The 18,514-nt window shown below is 43.4% G+C and overlaps 1 protein-coding gene across 1 annotated transcript; it reads left to right on the forward strand.

Annotated features, from left to right (window-relative positions):
• The first annotated feature begins 1,440 nt into the window (after window positions 1-1,440).
• Window positions 1,441-13,114, forward strand: rdh10a (retinol dehydrogenase 10a). Its single transcript, XM_079661865.1, has 6 exons — window positions 1,441-1,962; window positions 2,503-2,738; window positions 8,553-8,651; window positions 9,627-9,772; window positions 10,534-10,665; window positions 11,840-13,114. The coding sequence occupies exons 1-6, from the start codon at window positions 1,677-1,679 to the stop codon at window positions 11,961-11,963; spliced, it is 1,023 nt and encodes a 340-aa protein (XP_079517991.1). The 5' UTR covers window positions 1,441-1,676; the 3' UTR covers window positions 11,964-13,114.
• Window positions 13,115-18,514: the final 5,400 nt, after the last annotated feature.

The raw sequence follows: 18,514 nt of genomic DNA on the forward strand, positions 1-18,514 counted from the left end.
CCGGAAATGCACGGTCTCATATGCAATGTGTTTGATTTGCATAGTAGGGTACTATCAAATGAGTTGTATCTGCACCTCTCCAGATGCCACAGGTGAGTGTTGTGGTCGTCTCTCCGGCAGAGGGAGCCCCCACTTCACTCTGCAAAGCCGGGGATCACAACTCGTCTCTGGGGAACATTCACTCCGATCATCTGCTTCAGATGGCACTGTGATGCGCAGCTTGGTTATGCAAAGAAAAATGTTGTAGATTGAAGTTAAAGGACATAAGGCACGAGGAACAATGCATTAGTCCAAAAAAGCACACTACATTTGATTAAGAAGTACAGTTTGGTAAAATACTACTACAGTAATCCATTTTAGGCTTCCTTTATCTTCTGCACATATGTTAATATGCTCCATCAAATATCTTGCAGTCATATTTTATGAGCTTTTACACTAGAGAGCTAACGTATATTAAAACAATTTAACTAACAATGCTTGCTCTTTATTATAAATAGGCATAATTTGCTTCTAATTGTGCACTAGGCTACGTTTTGCTGTAATTATACACATTTGTGTAATACATTGGGACCCCCTCCCACTAAGACACTCCCACCAAACATCTCAACGGCTGCAAGACGTTGCACTGAAAGGGACATAAAACACATTTTTACATTAAATGCACCTTATGTCCTTATAGGCCACCAGCTGTTTGTTTTTTTATAATATTCATAATTATGTTTGTGTTATGAATAAAAACACCTTTATGCAGCAGGCTGTTCCACACACACACACATGGTACTATTGTCCAGCCTTTTTTCTTTTTTACGTGTAGATTACGTAGCCTGTTATCGATCTGCTTTCACTTTCCGCATTGAGCAGATCGCAATGGATCAGTGTCAGTTAATAGCTTGGATATGTGTTAATGGACTTCTTTAAGTGTGGTATTGCGTGGAGAAAAAGGTGCTAAAATGACCCAAAGTGCGGTTATTCTTTAAAAAACAACGATGGTTTTGCTTATTTTGTTAAAGGACGGACATTGACCTGGACTGTGATGTGGCCTGCATTTCTGTCACGGTGGGAAAACTCGGTATGAGAATATACAATGTTCTTAAAATCCAAATGTTGATCATATAACTAACCAAAAAATAAGATTAAAATAAAAATGGCTTAAAAAAAAAATGTATGCAATTGTCGTCGAAAGCCATATTTGAGCATTTGTATGTATTAAATATAGGCTAAATGACTTTGTGTCATAATAAAAGTCAAAAGATAATTATAAATGCAGCAGTGGCTTACTCTCTAATCCTCCTCTGGGATGTTACATTGAGGGGGGGGGGGGGGGGGGGGGGGTTGCTCGCATCAGATGAATGTTAGGTAAAATCTGCTGGGTTACATCACCTCTCAGTGTAATGTATGGAGCTTCATTGTGACTGAGTCTGCCTCCTATTGGGTGCTCGGTGATGGGAGGACTGGATAAATAGCAGGGGAGATGCTGGTGAGGACGAGATGAGGAGCAGCAGAGGAAGTGGGAGGATCGAGGCTCAAAAGTCAATGCAACTGGACTGCATCTCAACTCTCTCTCACTCCACACTTTCTACGTGCTGCAAGTTTTCAAACCGGCATCTACGGCATTCAGGTTTAAAAGAAGAAGGACCCTTCATTTTCCGCCGCTTAATTGACTGCTTCCGACCAAGATGATGATCCTTATCGCGGAGTTCTTCGTAGTGATTCTCAAGGTGCTCTGGGCTTTTGTAACAGCCGGCTGTAAATGGGTGGTGCGACCAAAGGAAAAGAGTGTGGCCGGACAGGTGTGCGTAATCACCGGGGCTGGAAGTGGCCTGGGACGGCTCTTCGCCAAAGAGTTTGCCCGGAGAAGAGCCATCCTGGTGCTCTGGGACATTAACAGCCAGAGCAATGAGGAAACAGCCGAGATGGTGAGGGAGATTTACCACGAGCTGGACACTCCCATCACCAAAGACGGTAAGAAATTAGAATGTTATCAGTTTTTAAAGCATGTTCTGAGAGGTCGAATTGTGTTTTGCAGTGTGGAAAATCATAGTAGTTGTGTACAAATATGACGGTCTGTGCAATATTTCAGTGTGTTCAGTCTACAGATATACCACAAGTCTTAAACACTGTTAAAATCACCTTTTTTTTATTGCTCAAAATTCCAGAAAAGTGACATCCTAATCTCTCTAAAACTCAAACATGTTCAGTGAAACTAGGTCAAATTCCTTTTGGCTTATGCAGTGTGGAAAACATATTTCAAGGAGGGTAGTTGTAGTATTTCTGTATACTGAAATGTTGCACACTGTCAGATTGTTAAGGCTAAACAAACTGTTAAGATGACCTTTATGTTGCTGAAAAGTGACTTCCTAATCCCTCTAAAATCAATCAGGTACGCACTCAGAAATCACCAATACTTCCTAATCTTAAACCCATGTAATGTCCCTAAAATCAGTGAGAAGCAGCCTGTTGAACACACTTTAATCCACTTTCTTCCCCTCTGTTCCCCTCCAGGACCTGTTGGAGGGGTCGAGGAGGTCCCCCCTTTCCAGCCGCAGGTCTACACCTATGTGTGTGACGTGGGGAAGCGTGAGCAGGTGTACGCCACAGCTGACAAGGTGCGTCGAGACGTGGGAAACGTGGACATACTGATCAACAACGCCGGCGTGGTCTCCGGACACCACCTCCTGGAGTGCCCTGATGAACTGATCGAGCGCACCATGGTGGTCAACTGCCACGCACACTTCTGGGTGAGCAAGAGCAAGCATTTTATTTCAAGGCTTTTATTACAAGTAATTTGAATATTGATATATATAAGTTGCAAACAGATGAATGTTGTGGATGTTCTTTCAAAAGTTCAGGTGTGTCACAGTCTTATGGGCTGTGGGATGACACTGTCCCTGCACACTTCACTGAAAAGAGGCAAAGCATGTTAATATGTGGATTTAGAGTGAGGGTCGATCTAGCTGCAGTTTTCATGAGCATCATCAAATGAGATGCCACACTAATGTTTCCATTCATAAAACTGAAGACTCTAAGGTGTTCCAGACATTATTAAGAAGCCTTCCCTTGCTTTGAATCTAGTTTCATTCTGTCAGAGGAAAGTCTGGCATCGTGCAGACACAGATCCCCGAGGTATGTCAGCCCGCGGAGATGTGCACAGATCTAACCTGCGTGATGGAGGTTGTGTGCGTGGGATGGATCTGTGTCAGCCACATTTTGTTGGCAGTGATTTGTTGTGTATCAGGTTCTGCTCTCTGGCTCTCGTTCAGTGTGAATACTTATCTGAGAGGCTACGTGGACTTGATGGAGTGAATGTGTTGCACTTTAGATAAGCATGTGCTGCAGTGTTAGTGCTATCGGAGGTGTTTTTAAAGGGTGTGGGAAGACTCTGAGCTCCATGGACTCCATTGAGAAGCCTTACTGATGGGAATTGATTGCTTAGCGTTGAAGCACCTCACATCATTGATTGCTTTACTCTGCTGCAGCCACCTCTGTCGGACACTTATTGTGATTGGGCACAAATTGCAAATGTGGGTCTGTAGTGTCCATCTTTGTATTTGTGACGATATGAGCTACGTGTCTCCTGAAACAGATCGTCTAAGGCTATGATTTGATGCTCCCTAATTGAGCGTCAGTGGCAGGCAGGCAGGCAGGCAGGCAGGTTGTGTATTTCCTCCATTCAGCCTTTCATGCACCTCTCTGCTGGCTATCTCCACGTTCTTTCACAGCCACGACTGGGAGTCAGGATCCAGTGGCAGATTTTGAATTTTTTAATGGGGGTCCGTGTTTGTGTTCTCCCATATTCTGTGGAGACTAGAGCGTGGTTTCTTTAAGAGGTCGGGAGTTGGGGGGGTGGCAGATGAAAGGAGGACTTAATGAATGGCGACGGGCAGAATAGAGGATGTGGTTCATTAAAGACACAAGCTGGATGAATAGAGCTTAGACTAACAGGGACCTGTCCACTTTCCTCCCTTACACAAACACAGTACAGTTACTCAGTGCATTCAGGTGGCACGTTACTCAAACCTTTTGATTCAGCTCCTCAACAAGAGGCTTTTAAAAGGGCTTAATTGTGGTTTATGACTCAACTAATACCCTCAGTTTAGAGCCAAGTCATACAAAGTTTGAAGTGTTTATTTAGGTGCACGCTGACAATGAAGAGATATGATAAAAGAAGGCAAAGGTTGAGATGAATTCAAAGAGTCTTTCTACTTCCTTTGTCTTCTTCTCAGTTATCTTTTTCATGCGTCATTGAAGAGGTCTTTTCTTATTCAACGAGACATCAGAGCGGCGATGTCAACCCCCAAAACTGCTCAGCTTTCCTTAGAGACAATTATTAAACTTTCCCACCCAGTTTCTCAAGAGCAAGACGTGTGTGTGTGTGTGTGTGTGTGTGTGTGTGTGTGTGTGTGTGTGTGTGTGTGTGTGTGTGTGTGTGTGTGTGTGTGTGTGTGTGTGTGTGTGTGTGTGTGTGTGTGTGTGTGTGTGTGTGTGTGTGTGTGTGTGTGTGTGTGTGTGTGTGTGTGTGTGTGTGTGTGTGTGTGTGTGTGTGTGTGTGTGTGTGTGTGTGTGTGTGTGTGTGTGTGTGTGTGTGTGTGTGTGTGTGTGTGTGTGCTCCCAACCTGATTTTTGGAGGCAATGGGTGCAGCTGCATGCCAGCTCAGTCCCTCTCTTCTTTTGGCTTTTAATGAGATGGGGTCATAACATTTAATTAGTTTGATGATGCTTTGATTAGTCCAGCTGGTGTTGTTCTTTTTCTAGGACGGGGAATGTGCCTCAGTGTCACCACAGTTTGTGTTTGAGGATCAGAGCGTGTGTGTATTTAGGGGAATGACATGAAAGGGAATCATCCCGTGCATCTTGAGCTGGTTACCCAACAGGTGGTTTTTGGTCACAATGAGCAGCAGCTTCCTCTCTCTGGGTTACATGAGAGCAGCGAGCGCTCCACAGTGACATGGCGGGAAAAGAGCAGAGGAAAAGAGGAAGGAAGGCAGTGGCTTCCCATCCACATAGAGGCGAGAGGGTAATGGTAAGCTGCTGCTGACCCACTTTATCTGACAATTGCTTTCTTGTCTGCGGATCAGTTTGACAAGATGCCAGGCGACAGGAGCCAAGTTCTGCAGGCCGCATTCCTGCTGGAGCCGGAGAAAGGAGGCAGCCAGGCAGAAGGGTCCTACTTCACTGGTTTTATATGCCCCCCCCCCTCCGTTAGATTGGTGCACCTGTAGCCCTTGATACAGCGGGGACATGTTGGGTTTCTCCTGTACCTGTTCACATCTCAGGGAGGGGATAAAGGGGTAAAGAGAAGTCCGTTATTCCATCGCTTAGACGTGGATATCTTTAGAAAAGTTGGCAAGATTTTGATTGGTTTAATCATTCTGGACTTCCTTTAGTACATTCACACGTGGCTTTTATATCCTCGGAGCTATTGTTTCAAGAACATATCTTAAACGTGTGCGTTCAAATCAGAGAAATATTTAATTTATGTTAAAAACCTTCAGAGAATTCTGACCGTAGCCTTTAAAGTTTAGTTTTCTATCATATTAAAGTGAACATATTTGAGTTTGGGGACAAAATTCAGAGACTTTTAAAGAACTATCTTGGACTTTGAGAATCTAGGCTGAACATCTTTCACTATTTTCAGAAGTTTTATAGACCAGTTGATTGAAGTTGGAAAACAATAGTTAGTTGGACCCAAATGTACAGAAGCTCAGTGTGAAGCAGTTACTTGAGTTGTTGGGTGCATGCAGTTCATTGACACTTCCTCCGCTGAGGCTTATGACCAGCATGGCCACCACAACAGGACCACTCTGCATCCATCCTCCTGTAAACGCAACCCACTCAAATTCCTCGATGTGTTTTCGGATCAGACGAGCTCAGGCGTTTTCTCCCTCTCGTCCGGGGAGAAGTCAGCCCAATTAAATGGCCATCTGGTGCTACGAAAAGGCCAATATTTTGTTCATATTCCTGTTGGTCAGGCGCTCACACTAATGCAGCCTGACACCCCAGCTGCAAGAAGCTTTGTGTGGCTTAAATGCTCCTGGGGGCATGCACCAATTAGGGGTTGCAGCGGGCAGAAGCACCCACACATAGGGCAAGGAGGCCCGGCTGTGTCAGCGGGTAATTTAGCGGAACAAGGGAGCGTTGAGACCCAATTACGGCCGCTCTGATGTAAGACACGAGCGCCTGGTTGCCTTCACACATTTTGTGTCTGAGAGGTCAGCGGGGGTCATACCCACATGCCAGAGCTGCCATGAGAAGCGGGACATCAGAGGAGGGTGGGAGCGTTTCACCATCTTCCTTCCCTCCATCATTCCCAGTTATTTTTAGCCCCGAATCAGCAGAATTGTCCAGTTGTATCTTGACTGTTGGCTCTGGCCGCGCAGCGCTGTGCCAGATCGAGTCATTCCCCGCTCTCTGAGTTTCTGTGGGAGTGGGAAACTTTGGCTGCAGTCATTTATATAAATATACGGGCATATCTGGAGATAATGCTTCGTTTGCATGCAACATCCAGAGAACCTTCCTCAGCTTCTGCCCCAGGTTCTCCTCTCTTTGGGCCTCTCAGACTTCAGTACGTTTTTACAAAATGTATTTCCTGAAAAAGTACAGATGTTTGGATCCGAGTCAGATCAGTTATACTGTAGCTTGCAGTAGAAAAGCGGTGAAGTCATCGTGCTCCGTTTCTCTGCGTAGATCTGACGTACTCCGGTTCAATTCAGATGCAGAGAGGAAGGAGTCAGTCGGTCCGATGCAGTTAATCTCTGGTTGCAGTTTTAATGAGGCTGTTCCTCCCTGCCAGTGGTTTCATGGCTGTACTACCTGGTACCATGCTCCACATGTTTACTGAATCATTTCTCTGGCCGGGCCTGCACACTGTACAACCAATGAAACTGTTATATGACCACACAATTATTGGAAACTAGGAATAAAACTGTCAAAGGTAATAACTAATGTTCACCTCAATTTTCCAGAACCCAAAGTGATGTGTATAAAAACTCACAATCTGTAGACGTTTACATATTGGTATTATTTCGAGCTGTAATGGCTCAGTTGATGATATTAAAGCCACATTTTCATGCAGAAAAAGCACTTTCTAGCATCCCATGTTTCCCATCTCCTGTCTTTGTGATTAAATCAGTGACATTGGAAAGGGTGTTGCAGGCTTCAAGCATTGTTCATCACTACGGCAGCACACATCTGACCTGAATAGATGTCGCAGTGCGAGCAACAAAAGGCCTGCTGTTTGTTTGTGGACCTCCTGCGGGGAGAGTGATTGGTCAGTTCCTGTTGTTGCCGTCACATGTCACACCTGCTGATTGGCTCATGCGGAGTCCAAAGTCAGCAGACGGGCAGAATGAGGACTGGATCTGTAAGTTAATCAAGCGATAAGTCTCTGAATCTGCTCTGCTGGGCGGCTCCTCTCACCTCTCACGTGGATGAAGCCCTTTCATCTCTCAGCGCTCATCTGGCTGCCGATTGGTCCGCTGCTGATTGTGCTGAGAGACCAGAGGCTGGGTTTTATTGTTGTTGAGTGAACGGAGGCCTGTGATCGGCGTTGTCACCAAGTCTTTAGAGCCGGGCTCACCAGATCTGTGTGGGAAAAGAACAGATTGTACAGTAGCACACACACACACACACACACACACACACACACACACACACACACACACACACACACACACACACACACACACACACACACACACACACACACACACACACACACACACACACAGTGGATACCTGCAGAAAGGCAAACCCTCACACTTCCTTCAACATCCAATTCACACCTAGCACAAAGGAGAAAAGCTTTCAACTTCTTACATCCGCCAACAGGTTGTGTTTCGGTTCAGTTTGTCTGCAGGATTACAGAAACAAATGTAGGCTTGATATTCTTTAAACTTTGTGGAAGAGTGCAGCGTTGGCTAAGTTAGACCCTGGTTGATTTGGGGGCAGATAAACACATTAGTTTGACTTTGGTTAACATTAGCTGGAAAGGGCATTTGTGCTGCATTCATGGGGTGTAAGAACAATAGGCAAGATAAGAGAAAGAAAAACAACTCAGAAACTGGTCTGAGTAAGGGTGTACATAACATTTGCGAGGATCTATCAATCCAACACAAGGATCCAATAAAATGACGCAAAAGTGAAATGCCGATGCTAACAGTTTTAAGATGTGCCTTTAATTTGTAATCCTCAGTTTCCTCAATTCAATCCAAATGTACCTCCTCAATACAGATGTGTTATTCCACTTGTCAAATCAAATTGTAGTTGTGTTGATACAAACTTAACTGAGTTAGGTTGATTGCCTGAATTTCGGCAGAGTCAGAGATATCAGCAAGTATTCTAAAATTGTCCGAAAACCCCGACTATAAAATCATATTGTGATGAAACTTTTACGACCCTGCTGCTCTGCCGGATTATATATTTTTTTGTGCATGTTATGAATTCTCATTCAGACGCGTCTCTGTGCATCACCATGGAGAAGAGGGGGAATAAGAGGGGATCAAAGGGCTTTGGCACAGACAAACTAACCTTCCTCTCCCTTCTGTCTCCCTCAGACCACCAAGGCGTTCCTCCCCAAGATGCTGGAGCTGAATCACGGCCACATTGTGACGGTTGCCAGCTCCCTGGGTTTATTCAGCACAGCTGGAGTGGAGGTTAGTATCACACACACACACACACACACACACACACACACACACACACACACACACACACACACACACACACACACACACACACACACACACACACACACACACACACACACACACACACATCCTGGCGTTCCCACCATCCAAAAACCAGAGCTTTTTCTGCAGACCGAGGTCAGGCCCCCTTTCTCTAAGTTGTCCCCCCCGCCCGTTAAATTAAGGGACACAGATGAGCATTGAATTAAGGGACACAGATGAGCATTGGGGAGCCTCTTATAGATTTCAATCTGCAGCAGTGGGGGGGTGTGGGGCCCCTATTGGGCTCTGACAGCTCCCGAGGCAGCGAGACATCTTCATCACGGCTTTGTGAACAACGCTCAGTATTCAGCTCACAGCAGCGCCCGGAGGATAGTGTTTCCCTTCCTATAGTGTCCCCCTCCTGCTTGTTATTGTAATGCATATTAAAATATTAAGTGGAGTCATTTATCTCCATAAACGCAGTAAACTGTGGTTTTTATTTGGAGATCTCAGTGTCATTTTCAGACGGCCTACAGGGACCGCGTTTGTTTTCATAGCTGCGCCTTTTGCTTTCCTTGTACGAACCATTCCTCCATAATGATTAAGTCTGCCTTCAAAGGGACTCGGTCAGTTTTTCTGCAGCTATTATACTTCCTGGAAATGCCTCGGCTGTGTTTTCAGACATTAATTTCATGGAACTAAAGCCTCGTGTGTCATGCAGGCACAGTCAAATCTCTTTATCCTCCCCGCGTTTATCGACATGCATCTGTGTTTGCCTTAGAAAGAAAGATTATGTCCACGCCGGCGGACCACATCAAAACCTTCCAGCAGTCTCCTGATGCAGCGGGGAAGAATGCTAATGAAACTGTAGCTCGCTGTATCATTAACAGCACAGAAAGGCCCGGGGCATGTCTGATAATGTTCCGCCTGGCCTAACCTGTTCTCTCTCTCCTCCCTCAGGATTACTGCGCCAGTAAGTTCGGTGCCATCGGGTTCCACGAGTCGCTCAGCCATGAGATAAAAGCCTCAGAGAAGGAGGGCATCAACATGACTCTGGTTTGTCCTTACTTGGTGGCCACGGGAATGTTCAAAGGCTGCCGGATAAGGTCAGCCTCCTCACACACGTCTCACTTTTAACTCTGCATCCGGCTTCAGTTTCTCTAATCGTCACCACGTAAAGTCGCCTCCTCGCAAACACCTTCTCTAGAGTTCAAGGCAGCAGAGATCGTTTCTTAAGAGTCACTTGTACAAGTCTGCTTAAACAAAGACATTCCCAGGAGATACTTTACTAACAGGTGCACCTCCCCCCCCCCCCCCCCTTCCCCCCCCTCGTTCTGCTGTAATAGTCCCCACTTTGTTTAATGGTTACAGTCAGCAGGTGGCTTCACTGTGCCTCAACATTTCACAGCCTTTCTAACCAGTATCACTACATGTAAGGATAACAACATAAGCCAAAGCCCTTTGCACTCCAGTTTCTGAATCATTTCAATCAAATCTAACTTTCTTTCCTACAAAAATGCAACTCTGTCAGCTTCACAATAAGAAAGTGCACAAAGAAAGTGAAAACATTCGCTAAAGCAATATCTCGCTATGTTAAAGATGTTAAAACTTGATAAGTGCATCTCCTTCCTTAATCCAGATCTGCCTCAAAATGCATGATGTTATTCTTTGGCTTGTGCTACACACTCTCTCTTAGTTTCATGACAATCCTGCAAGTCGTTTTTCCGTAATCCTGCAAACAAACAACAAATTAAGCCAAAAACGCCCCGAGTTACAAACACAACTCTAAGGACCAGAGAGCAGAAAACAGACACACTGCATGTTGAGTTTCGTGACTTTTTGAGCCTGACAGATGTTCTGCCCACAGGAAGGAGATTGAGCCTTTCCTCCCCCCCCTGAAGCCAGAGTTCTGTGTGAAGCAGTCGATGAGGGCCATCCTCACCGACCAGCCCATGATCTGCACGCCTCGCATCGTCTATATGGTCAACTTCATGAAAAGGTGAGCTTCGGTATAAAGTTCATGAACATTGAGAAGGTTTCAATGTATTCTGTTCTCTTATTGCAAAGGGTTACTTCTCCCTGTAACTGGTGAAATGTTCTCAACTGTCTTCTAAATAAAGAATTGTAATTACAAAATAACACAAGGTAAGTTTCCTCCGGCACTGTAATAATACGTTTATTTAGTATAGCACCTTTCACAGAAATAGAATTCACAAGAAGGAACACAAGTTCAAATGAAGACCACAGAATACGATAAGGCAGAAATTAATGTTAACATAAAAACACAGACCACGTAGAGTCGCGAAAGGAACACATCACACACATCTTAAAGTGGACCTATCATGCTATATTTGAATAACATAGTGTAGGACCATACCTATATGAGGCATATTTATACTTTTTATTTTTCAAAATACCAAACAGATCATGTATTTTAGCCATTCCTCATTTCGCTCAATTTAACACTGTCTTTGCATCATGGGCTGATTCTGTGAGAACAGCACCATCTACAGGCCTGGCATATGTACTACATTGTCTCCAGCGCTTTCCAAAGGCAATGTCCGTGGCTGTCTCCTCCTGATTGGTGGAGTTGGCCCAATAGCCGTAGAGCCACTTCTGTGACCTCATAGAAGTGTTCAAATCTGGATCAGTCTGTATCAGATCCGTTGCAGCCCCTTTTTAAGAGATTTGGGTATGGAGGAAAAAAGAGAGGGTTGTGTTTCCTGACACTTGGTGAGTTCCCTGGAACACCGGGGACACATGTTCATGTATAAAAGACGTACACAAGTGCATTTTGCATGATAGGTCCCCTTTAAGTAGAAACAAAAGCCAATGTAAAAGATAGGTCTTCAGTTGTTTTTTGAAAAGCTTCTACAGAGACTATAGGGAGATATTGTTGGAGCACCACTTGAGAAGCACAGTCACGTTCAGAAACCCCCCTTATGTGCACCATTCAATTAAAATGTATTTATACAGCCCAATATCAACCAAACATATCTGAGAATATAGTAACATGACAAGACACATGTGAAAATGCCACTGAATGGGTACAAAGCACAATGACACAAATACAGTTGGTACAATAATTAATCAAATTAAGGGTCCATGAGGATGTTTAAAACGAGTCCTAACTATACGCTGTCACTAATCTGACCTCTGACCTTTCTCTGCAGCATCCTCCCCTTCGAGGCCATAGTCTGCATGTACCGGTTTTTGGGCGCCGACAAGTGCATGTACCCGTTTCTGGCTCAGAGGAAGGAGGCGATGAACAACAACGAGGCGAAGAACGGGATCTAAGGAGGCGCTGTTTGTCACACGAACAGAGGCACATAACCTGCAAGCATGAGGAAACAACCACTGAGGATGAAGATGGGGAAAGGAGGAAGAGGAGGAGGAGGAGAGACTGAATTAGACTGGTGCACTTGCGTTGAGCAGATGCAAAGGTTTACCATATAGTTCTTCTGGAACAAAGAAAGCTGTGTACGACACAAAGGATTTATTTGACATTGTTTTGTAAGTTTAAAGAAACCAACATCTATATACTGTGTCACTAGTTTTTTGAAATCATACAGAAAAAGCTATCCTATAATTAACTATTTACGTAATGTAGTCACCAGCCTTATCTAGTGTCATTGTGGAAATATACAGTATGTTACTGTACAGACAGTAAAACATGTTTTTCACTTTTGTTTTATTTTTGTAGACATGCACTGTAATTCAGATTGTTCTCTACACTGCCAGCGCTCTGTGTGTAGGACGGGAAACGCAGCATTTCAAAGTCTCCCGAGGCTCTTTCAGGACATTGGGTTTGCAGCTTAACGACGATTTAAAGATAAAGACATCGCCATAACTCCATGTTGTTAAATCACCGACATGTAGCACACGTGTTGAAGTCTACGCGTTCCTGGCGGGACATTTAACGGCCAGATTGTGGCTGAAATCTCCATTTTATTTCATGTGTGTGTGAGAAAACATGCGAGGTTGAACGAGCAGTCACTCCTGCGTTTGGGGGAGAAACCGAGAGGAAATAAATGTGTTTTTTATTTTCCAGATCTGTGGTGTTTATATTGTAAATTTATCTGTTACCAATATTATTTGTTATCTGTCCCAGTAACACTTTAACTGTCCCGTTAAATGTCTAAATGTTGTCGAGGTGACTGTCTCCACCATATTTGATGTATGAATATTTTATATACCTTTTGGGACGACGAGAGTTTTTGAATTTCAACGACATTCCAGTAGGTCTCATCCCCCCCCCCCCCCGTCACAGCGATGAGCCTAAATTCTCTACCTCTTAATTTTTGCCATTTTTCTTTTTTTTGACAGTATGACAAGCCTCTTTTTTTGTAATTTTTTTTCTGAAGACTGCTCCATAGCCGAGCAAAATGTGGTTCCAATGTTTAGTGTCTCTACCTAACTTAAATTAATAAAAGTGATTTAGATTATTACATGGTGTGTCGTTTTGATATAAATACTGTACACTTATTTAAAGCACTGTTTTTCATCAATATATCACAGGTCTCAGATATATCCAGAGCCTGTCTCTGATTGGCTGAAACACCAAACAGATCATTGCAGCATTACCCATAATCCCCTCTGTTTCAGCCCTGTTTCCAAAATGCTGATTCTCTGTTACTTTAGATGAAAATAAGGAGCACCTCCCCACGCCCCTCTGATACCTCATTCACACCAACGCAACTCCGGTTCAAGCTCCGTGCTAGAGCTTTTTCCGGTTCAGAACCGGTTCTTCGGTTTAGCTCCGGCCTTTTCACACAGCCCGACTGGTGCTGCGTCATGACGTAACCGTTTGCGTGCCTGCTTCATAAAGCCAAACCGCGCGGAAAACACTCACAGCTGACACCGACAATGGCCGATTGTGCTCCAGCTTCCTCTGTACCTCTTCGGAAGACCAGATTCCCAGTAGGTAGCTGGTCTCTTCAGTGGACCACTGCTGCTTGTTAAGTTTCTCCATCGTTGTGTACAAACTGGATAAAACGCCGGTGTGAGTACCATATGTGTTCGGGGGCCGTCTATTACCAATGACGTCACGCATTGTGATTGGCTGTACGGTAATTTACCCAGGGGTGCTCGGGGGCAAATCACATCTACAGATCATGACGAACCAAATTGAAGTATTCCTATACGCCTAGCGTGTGAAAACGTTTGTGAAAAACATGTACAAAAAACATGGAAACGGAGCAATGGCTGTACGGCAGCTCAAGACTAGAGGACCATCATACACGGTCAAATTCCGAACATTTAAACATAGCCTACACTTCATTCTTTACTTTGTCCGTTATTATACTGTAGAAGATATTACTTTTTTCTCCGTCATGTTGTTTCCATAGCAACAACTTCAAACAGGAAGTTAACCTAAATTACATTTAAGACACTGCAACGTGCGAAAGTAACAAAAACAATGTAAAATGTTTGTGAAAAACGTGTGCAAACGGCTGCGATGCTAGCTTTGCGGCTAGCATTTTCAATGGAAATATACATCGAAACATCATGTTTCAGTAAAAACAAGGCCCCACTGATCATCTACTCTGAGTCGATTCCAGGGATGCCTGACTTGAGTTTCTAGCACCAGGGAAAGTGGACAAAAGTGCCCCAGATCAGCCTCTTAATTTACCCAGGGCCTAGTGCTTGGCTTTGGGCATGAACATTCAGGAAACTCCCCTGAGTATTTTATTACATATCTCAACTTTGGAGAGGAGTTGGGGGACACACGACACATCAAATCACATCTCCACATCAAGCCGAAGCTAATTAGAATATTCTTGACTGCCTAGCCTGCGGGGAAATTGGTGTGCGTGACATCATTGACGTCGTGACATCATTGGTAAGATACGGACCCCGAACACATATGGTACCGACACCGGCTTTTTGTTGTTGTTCAGGAGTTGCCCCTGCCCCCGCCTCAACGTAAGCGTGACGTATGTGGTGCTTTTGCTCTGGCCGGACAATTTTTTGGTGCTTGAAACGAACCGGATTCCGGAGCTAAGAGGCTGCTCCGCTGCGGTGTGAAGAGGAAAACCCGGTGCTTTTCAAGCTCCAGCTCCGAACCGTCCCTGAAACACCGTTGGTGTGAATGAGGTATGAGAGACATTTGGTTAGAAAGAACTCAATGGTGCTCTAGAGAAGATTCAGGTGATAAGGTGAACCCCCCCCCCCCCCAGACAAAACATCGTTATGACATCATAAAGTGGCCAAAATCTGATCAGCTCTTTTTCAGACAGGTTTTTATAGAAATGGATCAAAAAGAGAGAATCTTTGTTCCTGAAACTTTCAGAGTCTCTTTCCACAGAGGGGACACATGTTGATGTAGAAGAGACATGAAGAAGAGGGGACACATGTTGATGTAGAAGAGACATAGAGAAGAGGGGACACATGTTGATGTAGAAGAGACATGAAGAAGAGGGGACACATGTTGATATAGAAGAGACATGAAGAAGAGGGGACACATGTTGATGTAGAAGAGACATGAAGAAGAGGGGACACATGTTGATGTAGAGGAGACATGGAGATGAGGGGACACATGTTGATGTAGAAGAGACATGAAGAAGAGGGGACACATGTTGATGTAGAAGAGACATGGAGAAGAGGGGACACATGTTGATGTAGAGGAGACATGAAGAAGAGGGGACACATGTTGATGTAGAAGAGACATGGAGATGAGGGGACACATGTTGATGTAGAGGAGACATGAAGAAGAGGGGACACATGTTGATGTAGAAGAGACATGGAGATGAGGGGACACATGTTGATGTAGAAGAGACATGGAGAAGAGGGGACACATGGTGATGTAGGAGAGACATGGAGAAGTGGATTGAGGACAATAGGTGACCTTTTAAATCACTGCGTCACTCGTAGTAAGAGTCACATTCTAGTATTTCTGTGATGACAGGAAAGAGGATCTTCTGCTGAATAAAGCTGGTTTCAGTTTCAGCGTCCTCCTCTCAGCGTCCTCCTCTCATTGTGACTCCGGCAGCCTTTAGATATGGGTGTTGGCTAAACAGGGCATTGTAAGTAAATATACAGTAGAGCATGTGATTCGAAAATAAAAAATTACACAATAGAACAAGTGAGGATCACTGAAGAGGAAAGAGGACCTGCGTGTGTTTCTCAGGGGGTGTTGCTATAAAGACGTTCCTGAAAAGGGTCAAATAAATCCATTTTGAAGATTAAGTTACCAAAAAACTGCACCCTTAGAACAACTAAGTAATGTACATGTTGTGCTTGCCTAACTTAACAGCCAATACAGTATAAGACACAGACGTTCCTTTGATTTAATGGCTGATCAAGTCAATAACCTTATTTGAGTGAAATATGGGCTAAACCAATCCACTTGGAGAATTAAGTTAAATTAACTGCACTTAGTTTAAATGAACATGAAACCCACATCCAAAATAATCTACATTAAGCTCTTTGTTTCCTGACAATGTGTGATTTAAAATACTGCTCTGGTCACCCATGGATACATTCTTCAAAGAACAACCGAGTAAATATTGAGCGTGCCGTACATTCAAGGCGAATGCAGGGCACAAAAGTTATTATTCTTTTATAGCTTTGGTGTCCCAGAAGCATGCAAACAAAAATAAAAAGGTAACATTGTGATTGAAATAGGTTTGAATGGGTTAATGATGGGCTGATTCAACTACAGAGGGGACATGGGCTGTAACCTGGTTCAGCATGAAGTCAGAAACTAGTCATTTTTGTGTTTATTTTGTACAGAATTAAAATAAATAAACAATTTATTAGCAAAAACGTTTTTACAACCTGGGGTCAAAGGGATTTCTCAACTTTCCAAATGAACACAATGCTCCTTTGCCCACTATCCACATAAAGCTCTTTGCCCTCTGATAATGATTAAAGAAAACATCGAACCAAATAGAAACATTGCATCATTGGTACTTCTGTGTTTGAACTCAGTTTCTTTTACTGTCCGAGAGCTGTGGGAACAACATCAACAACAACAACAACATGCCTATCATTCCTCTCCTTGCAGCTGACCTGATTTGAAGTCCTAACTGTTCCCATTCAGACGTCATGAGATGCTTTGGACTCACATGCTTCAGATGTTTGTTCACGTTGCCTGCAGGTCACAGCCTTGGGACCTTTTGGGTGACTTTACTGTGGGGTCTGAGCTTTGAGAAGAAACAGACTCAATGCATTATTTAAACATTTCCCAGGCTCCTTAAAAGACCGTGCAATCGAAGTGATTTTAAAGTCATATACACAGGTCTTTAGACCGGCATAACTGCTGTGTCACATGGTCAGAATATCTTCCTGTTGGTGTCCAGACGGCTCCACGGCCTCTAAATGAACAATAAAAGCACAAAGTAAACACATTGAGAGGTCAGAGCCTGCAGACCTGGGTCAGACGGTGTTTACGAGTCAGTCAGCAGCTGATGCTGTCTGCACGAGTCACTGCAGTGGACTCTGACACAGCAGAAAACACTAACTGACAGACTGAGGCTTGTATTCATGTCGGTTCGTGGCTTTGAAGACAGAATAAGTAAAGACTTCAGTTTCCTTATAAGAAGGGTTAGTTGACAGCAAGACAAAGACGTGAAGATGTTCTAAATATAACGTATTAATGAGCTCATATCGATGTTTTACTCCCAGGCTTCAAACTGCATCTATAACTGCAGGTTATACTGACTATGGAAAATTTACTGAGACAAGTGCACGCATAAAAATACAAAAAAATGTCTATAAGCCTATTAGAAGCTTTGATTATCTGTCCACCAAAGTGACAATGCATTAGCTATTAAAATGTCTTCATTTAGATCAGGGGTGTCAAACTCAAGGCCCGGGGGCCAAATCCGGCCCGCGGCTTCATTTTCTGTGGCCCCATAAGAGCTTGCAAAGAATATAATGTTATTATAGGGTTACATGCCGCTTTACAGAAGCACGTTGCCCATAAACTACATGTCCCACAATGCATCTCAAATTAGACTTTTTTTCTCAGAATTCGATTTTTTTCCTCCAAAATTTCACTTTTTAAATGTTTTTTTTTTTATTTGGCTTTTCTTTTTAAATCATTTTGTGACATGACTATCTGAGTTTAGGTGCTACATAGTTTGAGTTTTTCCTTTCTTATAAAGTATCTGTAGTATTTTGGACCCTTTTGTATTTTGACTTTCTATTTTAATTATCCAGAATATTGAATATTGTCTTGTTTATATTCTATAATAAAAAAAAAAAGTGAATTCTCTTTTCCACTTTTTATGTGGATATCAAGAGTTTGCAAAAAATAAAATAAGTTTATTATACGATTAAATGCCGCTTTACAGAAGCACGTTGCCCATAAACTACATGTCCCACAATGCATCTCTTTTTGTGACATGCCACTGAAGAGACTTGCAATTATTTGCCCTAGACTTCTGCTTTCAGACGTAGTTAATTATGAAGTTATTACCCTATCCCATAATAATCTAATTCAGAGGCAATAATGTAATATAATACATTATTTTATATTATATATTTATATATGTATTTTTATATTGTAAAGTCTTAAAGTTTCAACCGGCCCTTTGAGTGCAACCATAATGCTGATGTGGCCCGCGATGAAATTGAGTTTGACCCCCCTGATTTAAAAGTAGGTTTCTTCTTTTATCTCCTGATTCTTAACTTCAAGCTCAACTTCTTCACTGATGAATCTAAAGAAGTGGAAAAGTGCTGAAAACACGAACGGACTGACTGAGGCTTGTATTCATGTCGGTTCGTGGCTTTAAAGACAGAATAAGTAAAGGCTTCAGTTCTCTTATAACAAGGGTTGGTTGACAGTGAGATAAAGACGTGAACATATTCTAAATATAGCGTATTAATGAGATGATATGGAT

This window comes from Notothenia rossii (genome assembly GCF_949606895.1).
Source record: "Notothenia rossii genome assembly, chromosome: 12".
NCBI classification, from domain to species: domain Eukaryota; kingdom Metazoa; phylum Chordata; class Actinopteri; order Perciformes; family Nototheniidae; genus Notothenia; species Notothenia rossii.